Here is a 19,478-nt window from a genome sequence, read left to right as displayed (position 1 = left end):
TACAGCATGAAGGCCGATGTCTTTCTTACGGTATGTGCAATATAATAAACCCGTCGCTCGAATGCCAAATGTACCGTGCCAGGCTCCCAGCGCAAGTGGGAACTGCATCGGAGATATAGGTATATTACCCAGCCAGCCCATGCACCAGCCACATGAGGCTATATAGGTTTTGGCTGCACATTCATATAATGACAGTTGACAGCCCGGCCACTGCAGTGACTAACGACTGCGAGGCAATCTAAATAGACTGTCGAACGTCGGAACGTGCATGGTCAGTTGGTCACGGACGGACCACTGTGATAGAGAGAGACAGACAGACAGACAGACAGACAGGACAGGAGGAGCACCTGCAAAACAGCAGCGTGTGTGTGCCTATTTGTTATTTAATTATGGTACACAGGTTCAGATTTTCGTTCACTAATATATCTTGTTGTATATTAATTGAAAAATACTTTAATAATTTAATATACAACTAACAACACACAGTGAAAGTTGCAAATAGCTATATGTGCGTGCGTGCGTGCGGGGGGTGAGGCGGGCAGCAAGGGAAGTGAAGCGAGAGGAGAAACAGACAGCTTTATTTAATGTGTCATGTAGGTGCGTGCGTGCATGACAGGAAGGCAAGCGAGGTGAGAGGGAAACAGACAGGGTAGGACTAGGCCTACAACTTTATTTAATTCATGCAGGTGTTCGTTCTTTATTTGTTTAACAACACACCAGTTAGTTGGGCTTGCAAGTTGCGTGTGCGTGCTGTGCGTGTGTATGAGAGAGGGGGGTGAGGCGGGCAGCAAGGCACAGGAGAAACCTATTTTTTCATGTAACCATGGTTTCAGGAAACGTATTGCCGTTGTTCATGTCGCAAAAACGAGGGCGAGGCTTGAGTTCTTAGGGCGTGCCAGATCAAATTCAGCCGTGACATTTATTAACGTGAGAACGAAATTAAGGAAGGATCAGCTGTTTGCGATCACTTTATAAATGCCGTGGCGACGTGGGTGTACTACGAAACCTGCACTCGAATCTGTGGCAGATTTTACACTCGATTGATAAATGAGGGCCATATACTCTATCCGCTGTAACACTGATGGAAACTCACTGAGTACATTTACTCACATATACTCTATCCTAAGTAACACTGATGGAAACTCACCGAGTACATTTACTCACATACTCTATCCTCTGTAACACTGATGGAAACTCACTGAGTACATTTACTCACATATACTCTATCCTCTGTAACACTGATGTAAACTCACTGAGTACATTTACTCACATAATATATCCTCTGTAACACTGATGGAAACTCACCCACTACATTTACTCAAATACTTTGTTAAGTAATATTAGTTAATAAGTTACTTTATTTACACTGTGTGTCAGCAGGATTTTAATTACTCTGGAGACTTGGATTAATTGGATCGTTTATAATTAATTGGATCGTTTATAAATAATTGGATCGATTATAATTAATGTGACTGTTGTATTGAATGTGTAGTGATTATTCATTGTGTTTAATTACTGCTGTTTTCTGTATCTCTATTTCCTCTAATACAATAACCTGCAGTTAAAGAACGTTGTCATTATTTAAATCAGGTATTTCACCAAGTTGGGACGATGCTCCTCGATGGGGAGGATTCTGTGATCTGTAAAATAAAGTTACGTCATGGATCTATAGCAGTGGTTCTCAACCAGTGGTCCGGGGACCACCAGTGGTCCTTGAGGGGGTTCCAGGTGGTCCCCAGCTAAATGATGGAGAGTTGGTAACCAAATGAAAAGGGTGATGGCGGTTTTATGGTGTTATTAATAGGGGTGTAACGATATAGTAACTGCATCGAAAAATAATCAAAGTATATGGAAATGAAAACGGCAACATTGATTATGTATCGTATCGTTTTGCAATACAAATGATCGGTATCGAATCGATTTGCTATGAATATAATCAATTGTATCAATACTACATTTTTGTGCATGGTATTTATAGCATTCTTTAGAAGAAAAAAAGCAAAAAGAGGGGTTTAATTACTTAGTTTAAAGTAATAATAAATCTGCCCCGGGGTCTCTTCCCAGTGGGATGTGATCCTTGGTCTGCCCCGGGGTCTCCTCCCAGCGGGACGTGCCTCGAGGACCTCCCTAGGGAGACGCCCGAGAGGCATCCTAATCAGATGCCCCGAACCACCTCAGCTGGCTCCTTTCCAGGCGAAGGAGCAGCGGCTCTACTCTGAGTCTCTCCCACGTGACTGAACTTCTCACCCTATCTCTAAGGGAGACGCCAGCCACCCACCTTTATTATTTCGGTCATGCAGTACATGCATACTGGCTGTTAATTCTAAATTCGTCTCTGAAAAACAGCAATGGAATGAACACTCTGAATTTTCCGAATTACCATTTCCGAATTTTTTCTCCATAAAAGAGATTTATAGGTAGAAAGTCCAAATAAAAAAGTTCTACTCGTGCCATCCTGCAGTATTTTTATAATCCGTGGTCGAAGACGGGACTATTTCTTACAAGGCGTAATAATATGTGCAAGGGGAGTGGTGTGGTTTTGGTCACGTGGACCAATCGCGTAGCAGCTTTATTTCCTTGAGTATGCGTGTGACGTCATCGTATGCGGAATAACTTTTTGTTGTCCATAGCAACCTGATAGCAACTCACTGTTGCTGGCTTGCTTTGCTGTATTCATTCACTCTAAACACCGCGCAAAAAAATAATAATGGGGAAAGAGCTGTTGTGCGATTGACTGTACAAACAGATTAAAAAAATACTCTATCCTTTTACAGACAGCCGAAATGTAAAGAAAAAAGAAGTAAATGGATCGCTGCACTTCGCCGTCATGTTTCAGGGCTACTGGAATCATAGACACCGACACATGGATTTGCGGGTGCCACTTTGTGTCAGGACTCAGGTATGTTGCTTTTTTTGTAAAACCATACGTTCAATGTAAAAGGGCCTTTTCACACAATGTCCCGTTTTAAACTAACGGAGTTCTCTTCTTGTGGACCAAGAAGTGGATTAACATAATCCGTTCCCCTGAAAGAGATAGCAATCACTCAACATGTTGTTACGTGTTTCTACACACACAGACTCCGTGGAAAGACTTGTCCTTGATGTTAATGTTCTTATTTTGATCAACACAAGCAGTTACTGAATGTTATTATTGTTGTGTTATTATTATACACAAAAAGTATCAAAAATATATATAGAGTAAAGTAAACAAAAAGGCTATAGAGCAGCTTGAGATGGTGTGTGTGTGTATACCATTGGTTCTTAAACTTTTTCATGTCAAGGACCCCCAAATTGAAGATTTTTACAGCTCTAGCAGTGACTCTCAACCAAGGACCCCCAGTTTTACTTGCATTAGGCTACGGACCCCCATTTAATGGCAATTTCTATTTCTGGAACCCCAATTTATAGTGGAAAATCAACGGTAATGTAACTCTGAGTTACAGCCCCAGATTGGTTCCTAACTATCTTTTAGCTGGTATACAGTGTGTGTGTGTGTGTGTAGTGTAAGGCTGCAACAACGAATCGATTAAATCGATAAAAATCGATAATTAAATTCGTTGCCAACGAATTATCTTATCGATTTTTATCGCGGGTGTTTTCCAACATTAAAATGTAACGTAAAGCTGCTTTCTTTTTACCGTTCAGTAACGGCACTAGGCTGAACGAACAATATGCAACGGGTCGGTATAAACACAACACAATATTGTCTTGAACGTGACCAGAGCGCTCCGCATCTACCCCTCTCTCTCCCAACTTCAGTCTCCCCCCCCCACACACACACACACACACAGAGAGGGAGAGCGTCAGCCAAGTGGCTCTGTGGCTGCGACGATCTGCTTGCAAAATGCCCCAAACAGGTCCCAAAACATGGCATTTGTGAGCACGGCCACTGTCCATATTTGTTTGTCTTATGACAAAAAATGCTCCACAATGTCTGAATCTGTGAGCTTGCAGGCTGGCTACGACGAGCACTAGCAGTGTAACTTGCTAACGATCGTTGGCTCCTCATTTGTTCCACCTGTGTAATCTCAGCAGCGCATTGAAGTGGGCACAGGGCAAAAACGTTTTGATTTATTCAGTGCTGTTTAACTTTAGCAATATGTGATACTAGACCCTAGACCCTAGAGAACATGCCAATATGGCTGCTATAAGAACGGTTTCCCCTATCAGCTAGCATGCTACTTGTAACTTGTGTGCATACTGCACACTGTGTGTGTGTGTGTGTGTGTGTGTGTGTGTGTGTGTGTGTGTGTGTGTGTGTGTGTGTGTGTGTGTGTGTGACTGTGTGACTGTGTGCGTGCGTGCGTGTCCACACAGACTGTGTAGGACAGTGGTTCTCATAGTGGGAGTTCCAGCTACATTATAGATAGTTAGGAAGTAAACCAAGTGGACCCTAAAGGGTCTGTAACAGAGAGTGCAAAAATGGAACCAAATGGACTCACAATTGATTTTACCATAGAAATAAAGAGATAGAAATGGAAAGAGACAGTCAGCTATACACGGTCAACATTACAGATTACAGTATCATTACAAGTAGGAATGGCAATGAAATCAAATTGGATAAAAAAAGGGGGTAAAATATTAATTTTGAATGAGTATTAATTTTTATTGTCTTTATTGTTAGTTACAACATGCCTAAAATAATTTGAAGCTATTGTTTTTAAGTAATTGCAAAAAGGTGCCATAATCCGATTCATCGATTCATCGTTTAAATAATCGGCCGATGAATCGATTATGAAATTAATCGTTAGTTGCAGCCCTAGTGTAGTGCATACAAACTGTCTTACCTGGATCTTCATGGCGATTTCTCTGCCATCTTTTAAAACACCATGATGCACCTGGCCTATAGAAGCTGCGGCGAATGGTTTGTCTTCGAAGGACGATAGTTTCTCTCTCCAGCCTGCACCCAACTCCTCCTCTAGAACTTTCTGCACACACAACATTTGTCCCGATAAATCTGTTGTTCTATGGTGTGTTAAAATGGAAACACACGCACACAGAGACCATTTGCAGGATTTGTGTACCATTTTGCTTCTAATGGCTCCAACCGAGGTGGACTATCTTTGCATATTAAAAGTCTTTGACTCACGTTCATCTGCCAGACAGGCATGAAGTCAGCACTCTGCCTCACTCTCTCAAAGATCTTCTGGAGCTGGGGGTTGATGAAACTGTTGTCTGGTGAGGAGAGAGGACAGAGCACACAGGTGTATTGGATACACATGGATTAAAGCTAAAAAATAGAATCTCACAACAGAAACATTTTGTAAGGCCATGTCCTAATCTGTGATTTGTGAAACGGCATGAAAGGAGCCCCATCAGTCTCACACTAGGGCTGTGTTCATGAATAAGGAAATATGTAAAATTATAGTGTTTTAGCCAGCCAGCCAGTTAAGGAAATTGTAGATTAAGACTTTAACATGTTTTAATGAAATATCCGAGAGATCATTAGGGTTTTATGGAAGATTGAACATGTCTGCGACTATGCCTTGTAACCTTGTGCAGTTGATAGCCTATATTCGTGGCGACTGAGAACTACTCCATTTAAACATGAGGAAAAACAAAACAAAAAAGCTTTTGTAGGGGTGAATTCAAGGGTGATGAGTCTTTCACAACGAAACTCCCGAGGTGAGGTGACACACTCTCTCTCTCTCTCTCCCCCTCGAAAACCTTATTCTATTTGTGGCGATTGCATGTTGCAAAATGACACCTCGGGAAAGGCACGTGTCAAAATACGTTGATTCATTGTTTTAATATTGCAGTCAGCTTGGGAACATATACTAAAGCAAGCGAGGCGTAGTGAGACACGACACATAGCGGAGTGTCTCCGACCCTTTCAGCCATTATAAAATACCCGGTAAGCTGGGACCTCAAGTGGCTTATTGCTTTTCTAAAACGGTTACAAACATATAGCAATATTAACCTCAAAACAATTCCTAATTCACAAAAGTAGCGACACTTTGCGCCCACCAGAGCGAGGCACACTCAGACAGGGGAATAGGAGGCGATTGATGTTTTTACGAGGCCGCCCGGAGCCACTCATTCATAGTCATATGAGCGCGAGCGGCCGCACGGCCAGTAAGGAAATCAAGTGCTCCCCTTCCCCAGTTCAGCTACAGAGCTGCTGGATCAATGTAACGCAGCTGGGAATGATATAAGTGATTGAAGGTGTGGATTATCGTGAGATTTAACCATCCAATTGGTTGCCATGTTGCCAATTTTAGAAAGTACAACATATGTTATAGAACATATCACAAAGTATTTTGTGGACACAGACAATGTCCATGTTTGGTTACATTCCATATCCCCGTGCCAATGTCACTCAAACGACATCCTCTAAAAAATAAAAAAGAGTTAACAAATTCCCTCTTAGCGGTCCGATTCCTTTACAGTTCCCTTTAACGATTCCTATATAGGGGGTTCCAAATGGACCCGAACAGGTCTGTAACTCTGAGAGTGTAGAAATGGAAGCAATTCTGTAAAGTTACACTCTCAAGAGTTAAAGTCCTCCATGAAATTGAGTACCACTGGTATTGTAATTGTGTAGCAGACGTGAAGTCCACATACCAGCTTTAACAGTGTGATTATAAAACCGGTTCCGGAATGTCCAATGCTCTAAACACTCCCTAACTATAATCCAATGAGATCAGAGTCACAATATGAACCGTGATATGTACCTTGTATGCTGAGCATCTGGCCGATCTTGAGCGCAGCCCCTCTGACTTTACACAGCGTGTTGACGATCCTCTCTGCGTTGGCTTCCGACATAAGAGGAGAGTCCAGCAGAGCATCTGGGAGGGAGGGATATATATATATATATTTATATTAGTGATGCACCGAAAATGGATAAAAAATTATTTTCGGCCTATTCAGTTTCGGCTCAAATAGGCCGAAAATATATCACCGAATAGTCAAAACACCGGGTCGGTATAAACACAACACGCGATTGTCTTGAACGTAACCAGAGCGCTCCGCATCTACCCCTCTCTCTCTCCCAACTTCAGTCTCCCCCACACACACACACACAGAGCGTCAAGTTGCCCTGTGCTGTGGCTAGGATGCGCTCCGCGAAAACTGCGAGCTCATCAACAGGTTGTAAAGGTAAAGGTTGTAAAGGTTGTAAAATGCCCAAAACAGGTCCCAAAACATGGTATTTGTGAGCGCCGCCACTGTCTATTCTTTTGTCGTATGACAAAAAATGCTCCCCAATGTCTGAATCTGTGAGCTTGCAGGCAGGCTACGACGAACACTAGCAGTGAGCTTGCTCGTTAGCTCCTCAAATTTCAAATTTGTTCCACCTGTGTGTAATCTCAGCAGCGCATTGAAGTGGGCACAGGGCAAAAGCAGAAGCAGAACGTCCGTGAACGTTTTGCTTAACAATGATCAGTTGTTCAGTGCTGTTTAACTTTGGCAATATGTGATACTAGAGCCTAGAGAACATGCTAATATGGCTGCTAAATAAGAACGGTTTCCCCTATCAGCTAGCATGCTATTGTGTGTGTGTGTGTGTGTGTGTGTGTGTGTGTGTGTGTGTGTGTGTGTGTGTGTGTGTGTGTGTGTGTGTGTGTGTGCCCACACAGACTGTGTAGGACAGTGGTTCTCATAGTGGGAGTTCCAGCTACATTATAGATAGTTAGGAAGTAAACCAAGTGGACCCTGGCCTAAAGGGTCTGTAACAGAGTGCAAAAATGGAACCAAATACTCTCAAAATTTACATTGATTTTTACAATAGAAATAAAAAATAAATTGGGGTCCCAGAGATAGAAATGGGAAGAAAGACAGTCAACATTACAGCAGTATCATTACAAGTACAAGGAATGGCAATGAAATCAAATTGTATAAAAAAGGGGGTAAAATATTAATTTTGAAGGAGTATTCATTTTTATTGTCTTTATTGTTAGTTACAACATGCCTACAATAACTTGGGTCCCCGGTCCACACCTTGAGAACCACTGAACTATAATACAAAGTGTAAAGTTAATTTTGCTCGACTGCCATTTAGACCTGAGACCGATTCTAAAAACGCCTTCTAGAGAAGTTCTCTGAAAAACGTCTTTTTAAAAATTAATGTTAATAAATGTTTATATACTGTAGCAACAGCTAACTAATGGGACACAGATGCCGTCCCGGATTGAAAGTTATATAACTATATATAGTTATATTAAGTGTGGTCATGGGCCAGATTTCAATACTGGGAAAAAAAGTCAGTGAAAAGTGAAGGTCGGTATCCTGACAGCAGTGTCAAGGCTGTGACAGTGGTACATGATTTAACAGCAATTTAAAGTCGTTGATAACACTTGCCTGACAGATTTGTTAACGAGGTGATTTAATAGCAGTCTGCTGCTTGGCAGGTTCTAACAAATATCTAGACAACATCTCCTGGGTCTATTAAAATGTCCATCTGTCTGATATACTGTACGTCCTGCCAACTCTGGACTGCACGGTATAAAAGACAGCGAGCAGGATAGCTTTGCGTAGCCAGACAACTATTCCACAATCTCTGAATGCTATTTAGTCTGGAAATACACCTCCCAAAATCCGAGTAAGGAAGCTGGCATTTCCGTTCACGAAAATGTCTTTACATTTCATCTTTGTATATCCATTTCTGCTAAGCCGCATGCTATATACAGTATGCTTAGATTATAGATTTATTTATATTAGGATAAATTTGCGCGACTGTAAAGACGAAGCAGAGGTGGGGAGGAGACTTCACTTCCGCTTTATCGATTGCTCATGATCAGAGCTTCCATAATCCAGACTGTATGGCCGGAAACATTTGAAAATTGTGGGAGGCAAGTTGGCAACAGTCTGGCCACTTCGAGCAGCAGGACAGAGAACCTGAGGATAAGACTACGAGACAAGAGAGACTGAAGGCTTTACCTCCTTGACGTTTTCCCCCCAGAGACTGTTTCGCCACCTCTGCAATGGCACCGATACCCAGTCCTACTGCCAGTCCTGTCGAGAGAGAGAGCAATCAGATGAAGTTGTGTAAAGGTGACTCCACACCAAACAGTCTTGTTCAGACTATTCAAAGATTAGTCAGATTGCAATAGACTAGCATTTATTCAGCACAAACCAGTCGGCCGATGAAACATTATGTTTCCCCATGCATAGGTTTGCAGTGTTGCCAGTTCCGCTTTATTATAAGCGACGTTGGGCTAGTTTTCCTGTAACATAGGTTAATATGAGATACAAGAGTAGTCAGCACTGATACATGGCGAGCAGACTAGATGTCCACTCTACAGTGGAGTAATTAAACTTCAACATGAATAGCGTCGGCTCCTGAGGTGGGCAACCAACCGAACATGCTCGGTTCTTCATCAACGAGTCTTCCGACGCGCCAGGAAGGCGATATGGACGGCAAGCGACAGGAGCTTGTCGGCAGGAGACTCCTGCTGACAAGCTCCGGACACTTTCAAACTGGCCGACAGCCAACCGTCTGTGCCATCTGGAGATGCCTTAAGACAAAAGTAACAACCTAGCTGTTTATCGTCTTTGTCCGGTGGAAACCTCATATGTCCAATAACCAAAACTGTTACTTTTCAGTATTCAAATAGCAAAGAAAATAGCAAAGGTCGCAGATTTGAAACCTCAAAATGCGCCGAGCTTTGCACCGCGTTTCGCTGTTTATGATTTTGTGTGATGCTGGAGTATAATCAAGTAAGGCGTTAATTTATGAAAAAACAGACCACCCAGGGAAACTCCCCCCTGTCAGGTGTAAAGGAGCAACTTGGACACTCAGGCATGAAGGAAGCATGAGTTCAGGTCCGTTGCTCTCCCCTTGTCCCCCATATATGGGGACTAGGTTGGTGGAGGGTGTGTAGAGCCCAGGATCACATTAGATGATTGACACAGGTGAAAAATGGGTTACAAAATCGTCGGATAAAAAATATATTAAAAAAAAAAACAGACCACAGACCTACTAATTGTAGTTAAGCTGTGCCGCTGTGCCACCACACACACACACACACACACACACACACACCATTTGCTATCGTTATTATTAGCACACACTGTTTAACTGTCGCCAGAAACTTTGACATGTCGGGACTCGGGAGCGATGCGGTACAAAGTCACAAATGACATCCGAACTTTGGATGGCTCCAAAGATCACCAAGGACAGCTCTCCTAGATTCCGACTTATGGAGGTTTGAAAATCCTGCTTTGAACCGAGGTAAATGGAGTTGTAACGTCCCATAGCTGGTGGAGGCGTTGCATAGCAACCGGATCAATGTTAAAAGCTGCATTGGGGCTCAACCACTACACTGTAGTGGTTGAGTATACGAGGGGGGTAAGAATATGTTCTTAACTGCTGATAACGTCCCATAGTTGGGGGGGAAAAGAATAAAGAAAATAATAATAATAATATTCTTATAATAATAAGAATAAAAACTGTTTCTTACCACCAAATTCAGCCAGCCTGCTGATTCTAGTGGCAGGAACCTTCTGCTCTCTGGCACGCTCACTCAGCTGGGGGAATAAAGAAGATTTTAGTTTCACACACCAGACATTCACACGTCAGACATTCAAATCTATATACGGTCTGCATTATTAATAGTTTAACAACTTAAACCCTATACTACGCTCTGGCAATAGCTCACAACGTAATACTAATATAAGTAAGAAGTCTTTGTCCCCTCAGGGATAGATTCATCTTCACAGTGTGTTCCAACAGAAAACACACAGCCCATATAGCACATACCATAACACTAAGACAATACATGAATGCCCCAATATACACCCAACCATCATGTCAGCGAGGCAGTTTGTTTAGTGCAGCAATGGCTAAAGGAACAAAACCACTAAAATGTACTTTGCCATTTAGAAGTTCTGCATCTTCGTCCAGGTGGCATGAGTCTGAAGTGACGGTGCGATGTATTTATTAACATGTCACAACTTGACGCGTTGTGATCTCCCCAAATGTTCGGCCCCATGTTTCATATTTTGGACCCGGGCATGGGGGGGGGGGATGCTCCCTTTCAGCTGTGTAAAAGACGTTTGCCATGTGGTTTCAAGGTTATAGCCATGCAATAACCTTGACCGACCACACACACACACACGGTAAATGGTAAATGGTGCATTTATATAGCACCTTTATCCAAGGCGCTTTACATAGATTGGCACTGGCACTGGCACATTCACCCATTCATACACCGATTGCGGCGGAAGCCATGCAAGGTACCAACCAGCACATCGGGAGCAATTTGGGGTTCAGTGTCTTGCCCAAGGACACTTCGACATGGTTCCCAGGAGGAGCCAGGATTCGAACCTCCGACCCATGGATCATTGGACGACCTGCTCTACCTCCTGAGCCACACACACACACACTTACTGCCCCCTCCGCATGGACGAGCCACAAAGTATCTTGAAAATAGAGCAGTTGATCCCATCCAACGCTTTGACATCCAGAATTAAAGAGACAAGCTTTATAAGCTATAGATGTTTTTAGTAGCAGTGTTGTTTTTTTTAAAGCCACAGATTAATGCAGGCAGGGGAAATGGTTAATACCTCCTGACCCAGGCCTGGTACACACTCTTTTTTTTTTTCCAATGTATTTTTATTGAGGCTCTGAAATTGTACAGTTTTTAATCGCAACTCAATGTATATAGAACCACACATTTTTCTTTTTTCAACACAACATAGGAAAACAACAACTTTACCACAATATGGACATTACAATGCAGACCAAAAAAAAACAAGTACCGTACACCAGTCTTGACATGATTGTACATTACAGGTCACCAGAGACAATCTTTTGATTATATGGGGCAGATCGTCGCAGTCGGGCAGAAATCTCTTATCCCCATATTCTAACGTTTTCTCATAACTTCATTGATTAATTGAATACCTACCTACTAGAAGGACCACAATGGAAACAAGCCCGTAGGGCATTTTTAGTACAATCACTGTAAAATCGTACCACTGTACCGTTTACAAACTGTTAAGTATCCAATCAATCAATGCCCTACTTGATCATACTGCAGCATCACACAAAGTGATGCGAGCTTGTCGACCTGCTACTTTTGATTTTTAATCCTGAAAAGTAACCGTTTTGAAGTGAGGTTTCCACCCGAGAGAGACGAACCATATTTGTAGGAGCCATCTTATTTGATTTGACATATTCGTGACCAAATGGCGCCCCCACTGGTTGCCTTGAGAAATGGCACCATGGTTCCCTTTAATTAAGCGACAGGCCCACAGGCAGCTGTAGGTGGAAAGACGCCAGTAGAGATACAGATTTCAACAGCTCGCACAAACAGCGCAGGAAAGAAAGAAAGAAAGTACTTTATAATTTGTTTATTGAACCCTGGCACCCTGCGCTCGTCCTAGACCTTTATTTAGTTTATGTCTGGAGCCTGTTCTTGTTTTGTTTGCCCTGTTTATTTTGAAACCATTACACTCACACAACACAAACTCCTACCGTATAATATCAACCTGTTGCAGTCATCATCAATCACCATCGACAAACAACTACAAGTGAGTAAACAACAAGACGCCCAAGTCCCAAAGTGTGAGCACGTTGTTAAACCGTATATCTCTGGTGATAAAAGAAAGAAAGGCATATTGGCCCTACAATATTCATCAGAACAATTTCGAATTAAGATGCAGTCATGATGACTCCTGATGCAACCAAACCTTTTGCCTGACAGGTCTGACCAGTGCCTTCTTTGCCTCTCTGGCCTTCTGGATGTCCTCTGGTGTGAGTCTGGCGGCCACCACTGCGTCGTGGACAAGCCTGACCTGGTAGTGGCGGATCCTCCTAGCGGGGATGTGGAGGAAGCGGGCAGTCTGTCCTGGCCAGCCTGCCCCGCCAGGAGCCGCTGTCCCTGGGGTCGGAGGAGGCACCCCTGTGGTTGGAAGCAGAGAGGGTTGGAGGCAGGGATCATTACCACGTTGGCCGAAAAAACATTACAGGCCAAGTCCTGTAATGCGATGTGTGAAACAGTCTGAAAGGAGGCCCCCAGACTAGCGCTGCTCCCTAAACAAGTAACACAATATGTGAAATGATGATGTTTTAGTATTATTGTTCCTGCTGTTCTACATACAGCCAACCAGGTGAAGAAATTAAGGCTTTAACCTTTTGCTTTTATGAAATAGATGATGCCATATTGCAAATTTGACCACTTGAAATGCTCCAATCCTATTAACAAAATACTGAAAATAGCCCATCTAGAAGCTCTCAATGCATCTGCGACACATTGAGAGCTTGTAGATTGGCTATTGTGAATCAAAATCTGTCAGACTAAGAACTTTAATCTATAAAAAATCTTAAAAGATTACAGTGAGAGCAACAATTAAATCAACTAAACAAGACTATATGGGTTTTTTATGCAGTGCTGAAAAATATAAAGGCTATTCCATAGCACACTGGAGGGGGGTGGGGAAATCACACCTACTGTAGAGAAAAGTAATAATCTCTTCACTTTATTGTATAATAATGTCTCCATTATGAAAACCATTATGTCCAATTTCGAGCTTGTGGATCAAGTTGGGCGTTAATTTATGAAAAAAAACCCACTAAAAGTTAAAATATGAAGATAAGGTTTCTTCCCGACAATACAAAGGACATGTCAACATGGCAGACTTAAAGACAGGGTGCAATTGCTTTTTGGCATTTTTATTTTGAAATGTCAGACTGGGAAGCTGGAGTTGTGCGTTTACAAAACATTACAGGTCAGATACAGAGCATGCAGCTACTAGTTAGTTGCTGTGAGAGTGAGGTCTAGCCAACACCAACTCTGGATTACTGGATCGCTGCCCTCCACAATTTCCTATCCAACATCAGGTTCTTGAGCTCTTCAGTGTTTTCAGCCAAGCTGTCGTGCTGCAGCACGTCTACATAGGTGGTACGCTTATTTCCCCTCCTGGCTTGGCTCCCATAGGGTCAATTTACTTGCCTCAAGTTCTGGGTTCCTGACGCAGTGGCCTGCCAGCCTCATCCTTCTCTCTCTCTCTCTCTGCAGCTACTATGTGGCTTATTTCTAACCTATATATTTTAGCGTGATGATTAATTTTATTTTAAAATGATTAATACACTGTCTGGATGTCATCTTGAATGAGATTAAAAACAGAGTAGTTCTGTATCAATATCAGCTGTGTTTGGAGGAATGCAGCAATGGGAATCAAACAGGTGGATGAAATATCAAGATTCATTTTTATTCATCTCGACTTGACACGTTATCACGTAGCACGTTTTGGTTGGAAGTCATTCAAATTAGATTTTTTTATTTATATATATATATAAAAATACACACAAAAGTAAATGTCCCCATTGTTTTGGCATTGTTAGGTATGCCCAATTGCCCATATGATGACCATGGATATGGTCTAAAAGTGTGAAATAAAAAGGTATTTCACTACTTTAACAATACCTGCTGGCATCTCTTCTGTGGCCCCGGCTGCATCCGGAGGAAACTCAGAGCTGAATGCTTCTTCAGGGTCCACCACCTCCCAGCCCTCATCAGTAGCAAACACATCGTCCTTTACAGACTGCTGCTGCAAGAGGAGCACGGTTGGACAACGCCACTTAGCCAAAACAATGTGTACTGTGTATGATGAACTGGACAGATATGAGGAAGTGTAAACGGACTCTAGACAGAGTGAAACATCTTTTGTTTTGACAATTTGACAACGTAAAGAGGCGTGTGAATCAATTACTGTGGAATGTTAGGAATTTTATTTAGATAGCCTGATGTTGTTTAGAGACATATGCTAGCTTTGGTGTTTACCTGCTATGCTAGTTTCTTTGAAGCACTACATTGTTGTTGTCGTGCTCTCTATTTACCCCATTTTTTGTTGACAAGGGTGCAAAATTACTACCAACTCTGATTTCCCACTCTGGATGAGGGTGCCTATATTGGGCCTATATTGTAAATTGACATACAGATGATGTGGCCACTAGGGCCAAGACTGATGAACATCAGACTGATGAACATTAGGAAATTGCAAAGGTTGGGGGAGCCATGCCTCCCTCAACAATTAAGAGAAGACTATAACAACTACCTATTACCGGTATACGTTGTTTTACCTTTAATGCCGGCTGCGTCCTCTGTGTCTGTGTATATATATTTTTTTATAAGAATTTAAAGTTTTCAGAAAACCTTAGGTTAGGTTTTAGGAGGCGTTTTTAGAATCAGCCTCAGGTCTAAATGGGTGAAATCAGCTGCTCTTCATGTGTCGTATCGCTGCAAATCCCTCATTTGGATGAACTTCATCACACTTAACTAATAGCAGATCTACAATCTCGCTGAGAGCTTGTACAGTACACCTGATATATATATAAATCTATATATATATATATATATATATATATATATATATATATATATATATATATATATATATATATATATATCACTGGATAATAAGTATCAATTTTGGAGGTCCTTGACATGGTTTGGGAACCCCTGCTCTAGAAGGAGACATGTATCGGTTCTCACCGTAGCACTTCCTCCCATGACGGTGCCCATGAGCCCCTCCACCAGCTCCTGGGCAGCCTTGACCCCGGCCCCCACCGTGGAGTTGCAGGCAATCAGTCGGAGCTGCTCCCCCTGGGTGCAAACCAGCGAGGAGCCCACCTTGCCGGCCCCTCGCAGCACCTGCATCAGCTCATTCAGAGACACTACAGAAAGATAAACACACACACACACACACACACACACACACACACACACACAGCAGACCAGACAGATGAATGCCTCAAGATTACAATATGGGACAAATCTCCAATTACCCCCTATAAAATACTACTCGATGGGAGCTGGTTGTCCGAGTCTAGAACCTGTCACAGTGGTGTCCGGTAAGAACTTAACCGAGATGTCTAGATCCCTATTTTTCCATTTGTGAGGGACGCTAGCCCCTCCTATATCCAGCTTTTGGTTGTGAGTAATTTTGTCCTACTCCAAATTCCATAGTGCCGTAGTGTCTGAGCAAATGTCTATTTTACGTCATGATGATGTATGATGAATGATAAGAGCGCCCCTCACTTCACACGGGTGTGACATTTTTACATTAAACATTTGAACCCTAGCATTCATATTCTGGGGCTGTTTAGCCCAAAACAGCCGATCTACAAGCTCACAACAAGTGACGTCAGGTTTGGTGTACACTGTACAGGGTGAAAAAGAGCAGGCCAAGTACAGAGCCAAAGGTCAAGTTTATACAAAGTATTGAGGGTTTAAGTTGTTAAATCTGAAAACACACATTTAACATGAATCCAATATGTAGTGGGGGGGCCTTGCCCTCCGCTTCATCTCTCTCATGTAAGGGGGTCCTTGGCCTGAAAAACGTTGAATACCAGACAAATCCAGAGCAGACACACCCCCATAGGTGTAAATACAGATGTAAATAAGGACACATTTTCCACATAATGGAAGTGATTCTGTAAAAACCTTTGATGGCATATATCTGTGGATGAAATAAATGTTCTTCATTCTATAAACTGCTGGGTTTAACCTTCCAAAGTATTTTTACACGTTGTGTAACTGCAACTGGTGGCTAACGACAGAAGCTAATGGAACACTCCACACTACACACAGAATCTACATAGTAGACTAAGTACGTAGAGTGCACACACGCACAGCATGCTATGTTGTGACATGTTGTTGTTGACATGACGCCACGGAGTACGCGAAGTACAAAACAATAACATTGGACTGTTAGTTGTGAATCAAACTACTCACTTAAGTAATTGTAAAACGCTGTCCATTCACTGTGATGTAATGTGACAGCGGACAGCGGTGACCTGATCTCCTCTACTCAACAACCAGAAGAAAAACAACACGCACAACAACCAAGAAAGCTACCAGGAAGTACAGCACTTTGACAGACATGACGTCCAATCACATTCTCGCATTATTTGACCACGGGGGCGGAGATAGTTTTGGCCCGAGCAATGAGCGCTCAGAGAGGACACGTGCTCTGGCTCGCGCGTCCTGTGATAGGTTCTGCGGTCCGATTGAGGGCGTGTACTTCTGTGGATGTTTGTCCAATCAGTGCCCATAAAAGGCGTGGCAAAGGTGGGAACGGCGTCGAATCGGATTTTCTGAGAGGGGGGGGGGGGGGGCGGGGGGGTTAGTTGGAGGTTGTCCTCTTGTCCTCTTGAGTTTAATAAAAACATACTGTAGCTACTACTGTCCACACTTATCATGTTTATGTTTATTGATTTATTGACTGAATACCTTATTAGCAGAAATGTGTTTATTTTATTTCGTTTTTTTAATATATTTCTATTCGTCCATAATGAATATTCAATTCATGCATAAGAATACATTCATTATACATCAATGTTTTCTTAAAATGTATACAATTCCCATGCTTAAAAATGTATTTGTTATGAGCTTGCACATCTGCTATTTACGGTAGCTTTTTTTTGTAAATGACATGCTCCAAATAGTGACTCCAGGTTTTGATTGATTTAATACTGTATTGGACAGAAATGGGTCCAATGAATTCAATTCATAAAACATAACAACCAGATTCAATAATCACAAATATAAAAAATGCTCAGGCCTGTTTTAAAGGAAGCCAGTGATCCGCATTTCTTGTTGGAGGTGGAAAGTTTAAATTGTAACTTTGGACTTTTACACTAGACTTCACTGAACTAGAATGTCTGTCAAACAGAAGAAATCTGCAACAACTAGAACGTATTTATTTAATTTGACATTCATTTAAACAGCAAATCTCACTGAGACCTGAGGTGACATATTCTCCAGAGAGACCTGGCCAGACAGCAGCAGCCACCCACACACATGGCTCAGTACAACTGCTAAGTGCAAACCGCCATCTGCTTAATAATTGTAGTAGCCTAATAACTGTCAACTCAGAAACACAATTCAAGTCTAGTCAGGTATGAGCTTCATGCAAAATATCCCATCCATCACCTGGCAAAAATGGTTATGTTCCCTCAACCTTATAGAATTTATGTTCCCTCAATAGCCAGGCATGGCCAGACCATAGAGTATATACTCTAAGGGCCAGACTAATATCACTGCGTAGACATTATATATTATATTAGTGTGGAACAGGCGGTCACAATCTGATTCCAACGTCACACCAAAAAAGTCTCACTTTGAAGTGGGCTGATTGGTCACCCACAACTCTGGGACCATAGCAGGGCATGTATGTATGGTCTTTGTCGGGTGGAAGCTTGCAGATCTACAAGCTTGTGGATCTGCTACTTTTTATGCTTTTGTGTGACACTGTAGTCTGTATGATCAAGTAGGGAATAGCCTTCATGTGTCTCTTACTTGTTCCCTTTGATATTGTTCTGACTGACTATCTTGACTATCTTGACTATCTGACTATCTAACACTATTTTGGAGCAGATTGCCCAAACTGTAAACTACTTTTGGTACCAAAAGCTTATTTTTTTATATATATATATTTTTTATCCCACAATTTTGTAACCCATTTTTCACCCCTGTGTCAATCATCTAATGTGATCCTGGGCTCTACACACCCTGCACCAACCTAGTCCCCATATATGGGGGACAAGGGGAGAGCAACGGACTTGAACTCATGCTTACTTCATGCCTGAGTGTCCAAGTTGCTCCTTTACACCTGACAGGGGGGAGTTTCCCTGGTTGGACCAAAAGCTTTTTAAATAATCTTAAAAACAAAAAATTGCAAAATCTCAAATGTATACAAATATTTAAAGCATTTAAAAATATTTAAAAAATACTAAACCAGTCTGTAACAAGCTAAAAACCAGCAAGTTTTCTTGAAATTGTTCTTTTGAAACTGTGTTGCCTTATTGTAAACTTGCTTGCTGTGGTGGTTATTCATATTTATTGTCATGTCACTTATTGGTGTTTGTAAATCACCTACCCAGTCAATATTAGTCACATGCAGACTTTTCTTCATTCATGTATCTACCTTTAGTCCAGCACCAGCCAGGAACTGGATGTGCGCAAGCCACCTGCTTTTTAAACAAGTAGGGAATAAAGACTTCATTTGGGTCTAGCATGCATAAGTATAGTGCAGATTTGCATGTGCATGCACACAAACACAGCCTATATATACTAGGGGTGTAACGATACATTTTAACAGTGATACGATACATGGTTGACGATACGATACATGGACTATATTGGTTCATTCATGGCGATTCGATACGATTCAATGATTTAAATTTGATACCGTAACTATTTAGCAAAGACATGGAATCTGTGTGAAACATGTGGATAGAGCAAGTCTTTTAAGGGAAACATGTATTATTATGGATATAAAGTAAACATAGTGATTCTCTGGCAATTCTCTGACACGATATGATACAATACAAAGTGAAATAATACAATATATTGAGTTTCCATTTCTTCGATTCTTGAAATTAAAATCGATTTCTCGATGCAGTTACTATTGTTACACCCTTATACCATTGGCTACATGTAGTATAAGTTGACACACACACACACAGAGAGAGACTACACAGCAGTTACTCCTACGGTATCTATAGCGTGGACTAAAAGCTTTGACTCTAA

At 41.9% G+C, this 19,478-nt stretch overlaps 1 protein-coding gene across 2 annotated transcripts in view; it reads right to left on the bottom strand.

Moving 5' to 3' along the window:
- Nucleotides 1-16,796, bottom strand: part of coq8b (coenzyme Q8B) — a 41,549-nt gene extending 24,753 nt beyond the window's left edge. Inside the window, exons 1-9 of one of the 2 annotated variants that reach the window (XM_083772961.1) lie at nucleotides 16,680-16,796; nucleotides 15,438-15,619; nucleotides 14,370-14,493; nucleotides 12,634-12,845; nucleotides 10,401-10,467; nucleotides 8,878-8,952; nucleotides 6,675-6,788; nucleotides 5,090-5,175; nucleotides 4,788-4,928 (exon numbers count right to left, since the gene is read on the bottom strand). In XM_083772961.1, coding sequence (XP_083629087.1) covers nucleotides 4,788-4,928; nucleotides 5,090-5,175; nucleotides 6,675-6,788; nucleotides 8,878-8,952; nucleotides 10,401-10,467; nucleotides 12,634-12,845; nucleotides 14,370-14,493; nucleotides 15,438-15,619; nucleotide 16,680 — 1,002 coding nt within the window. In that variant the 5' untranslated portion in view covers nucleotides 16,681-16,796. The remainder of the gene's footprint in view (nucleotides 1-4,787; nucleotides 4,929-5,089; nucleotides 5,176-6,674; nucleotides 6,789-8,877; nucleotides 8,953-10,400; nucleotides 10,468-12,633; nucleotides 12,846-14,369; nucleotides 14,494-15,437; nucleotides 15,620-16,679) is intronic. The other variant, XM_083772962.1, reaches the window with a different exon arrangement.
- Nucleotides 16,797-19,478: the final 2,682 nt, after the last annotated feature.

The sequence above is a fragment of the Protomyctophum parallelum genome (genome assembly GCF_964188405.1).
Source record: "Protomyctophum parallelum genome assembly, chromosome: 9".
Lineage (NCBI taxonomy): Eukaryota > Metazoa > Chordata > Actinopteri > Myctophiformes > Myctophidae > Protomyctophum > Protomyctophum parallelum.
The sequence above is the reverse complement of the archived record's forward strand: the minus strand, read 5'-3'. Positions and strand labels throughout refer to the sequence as shown.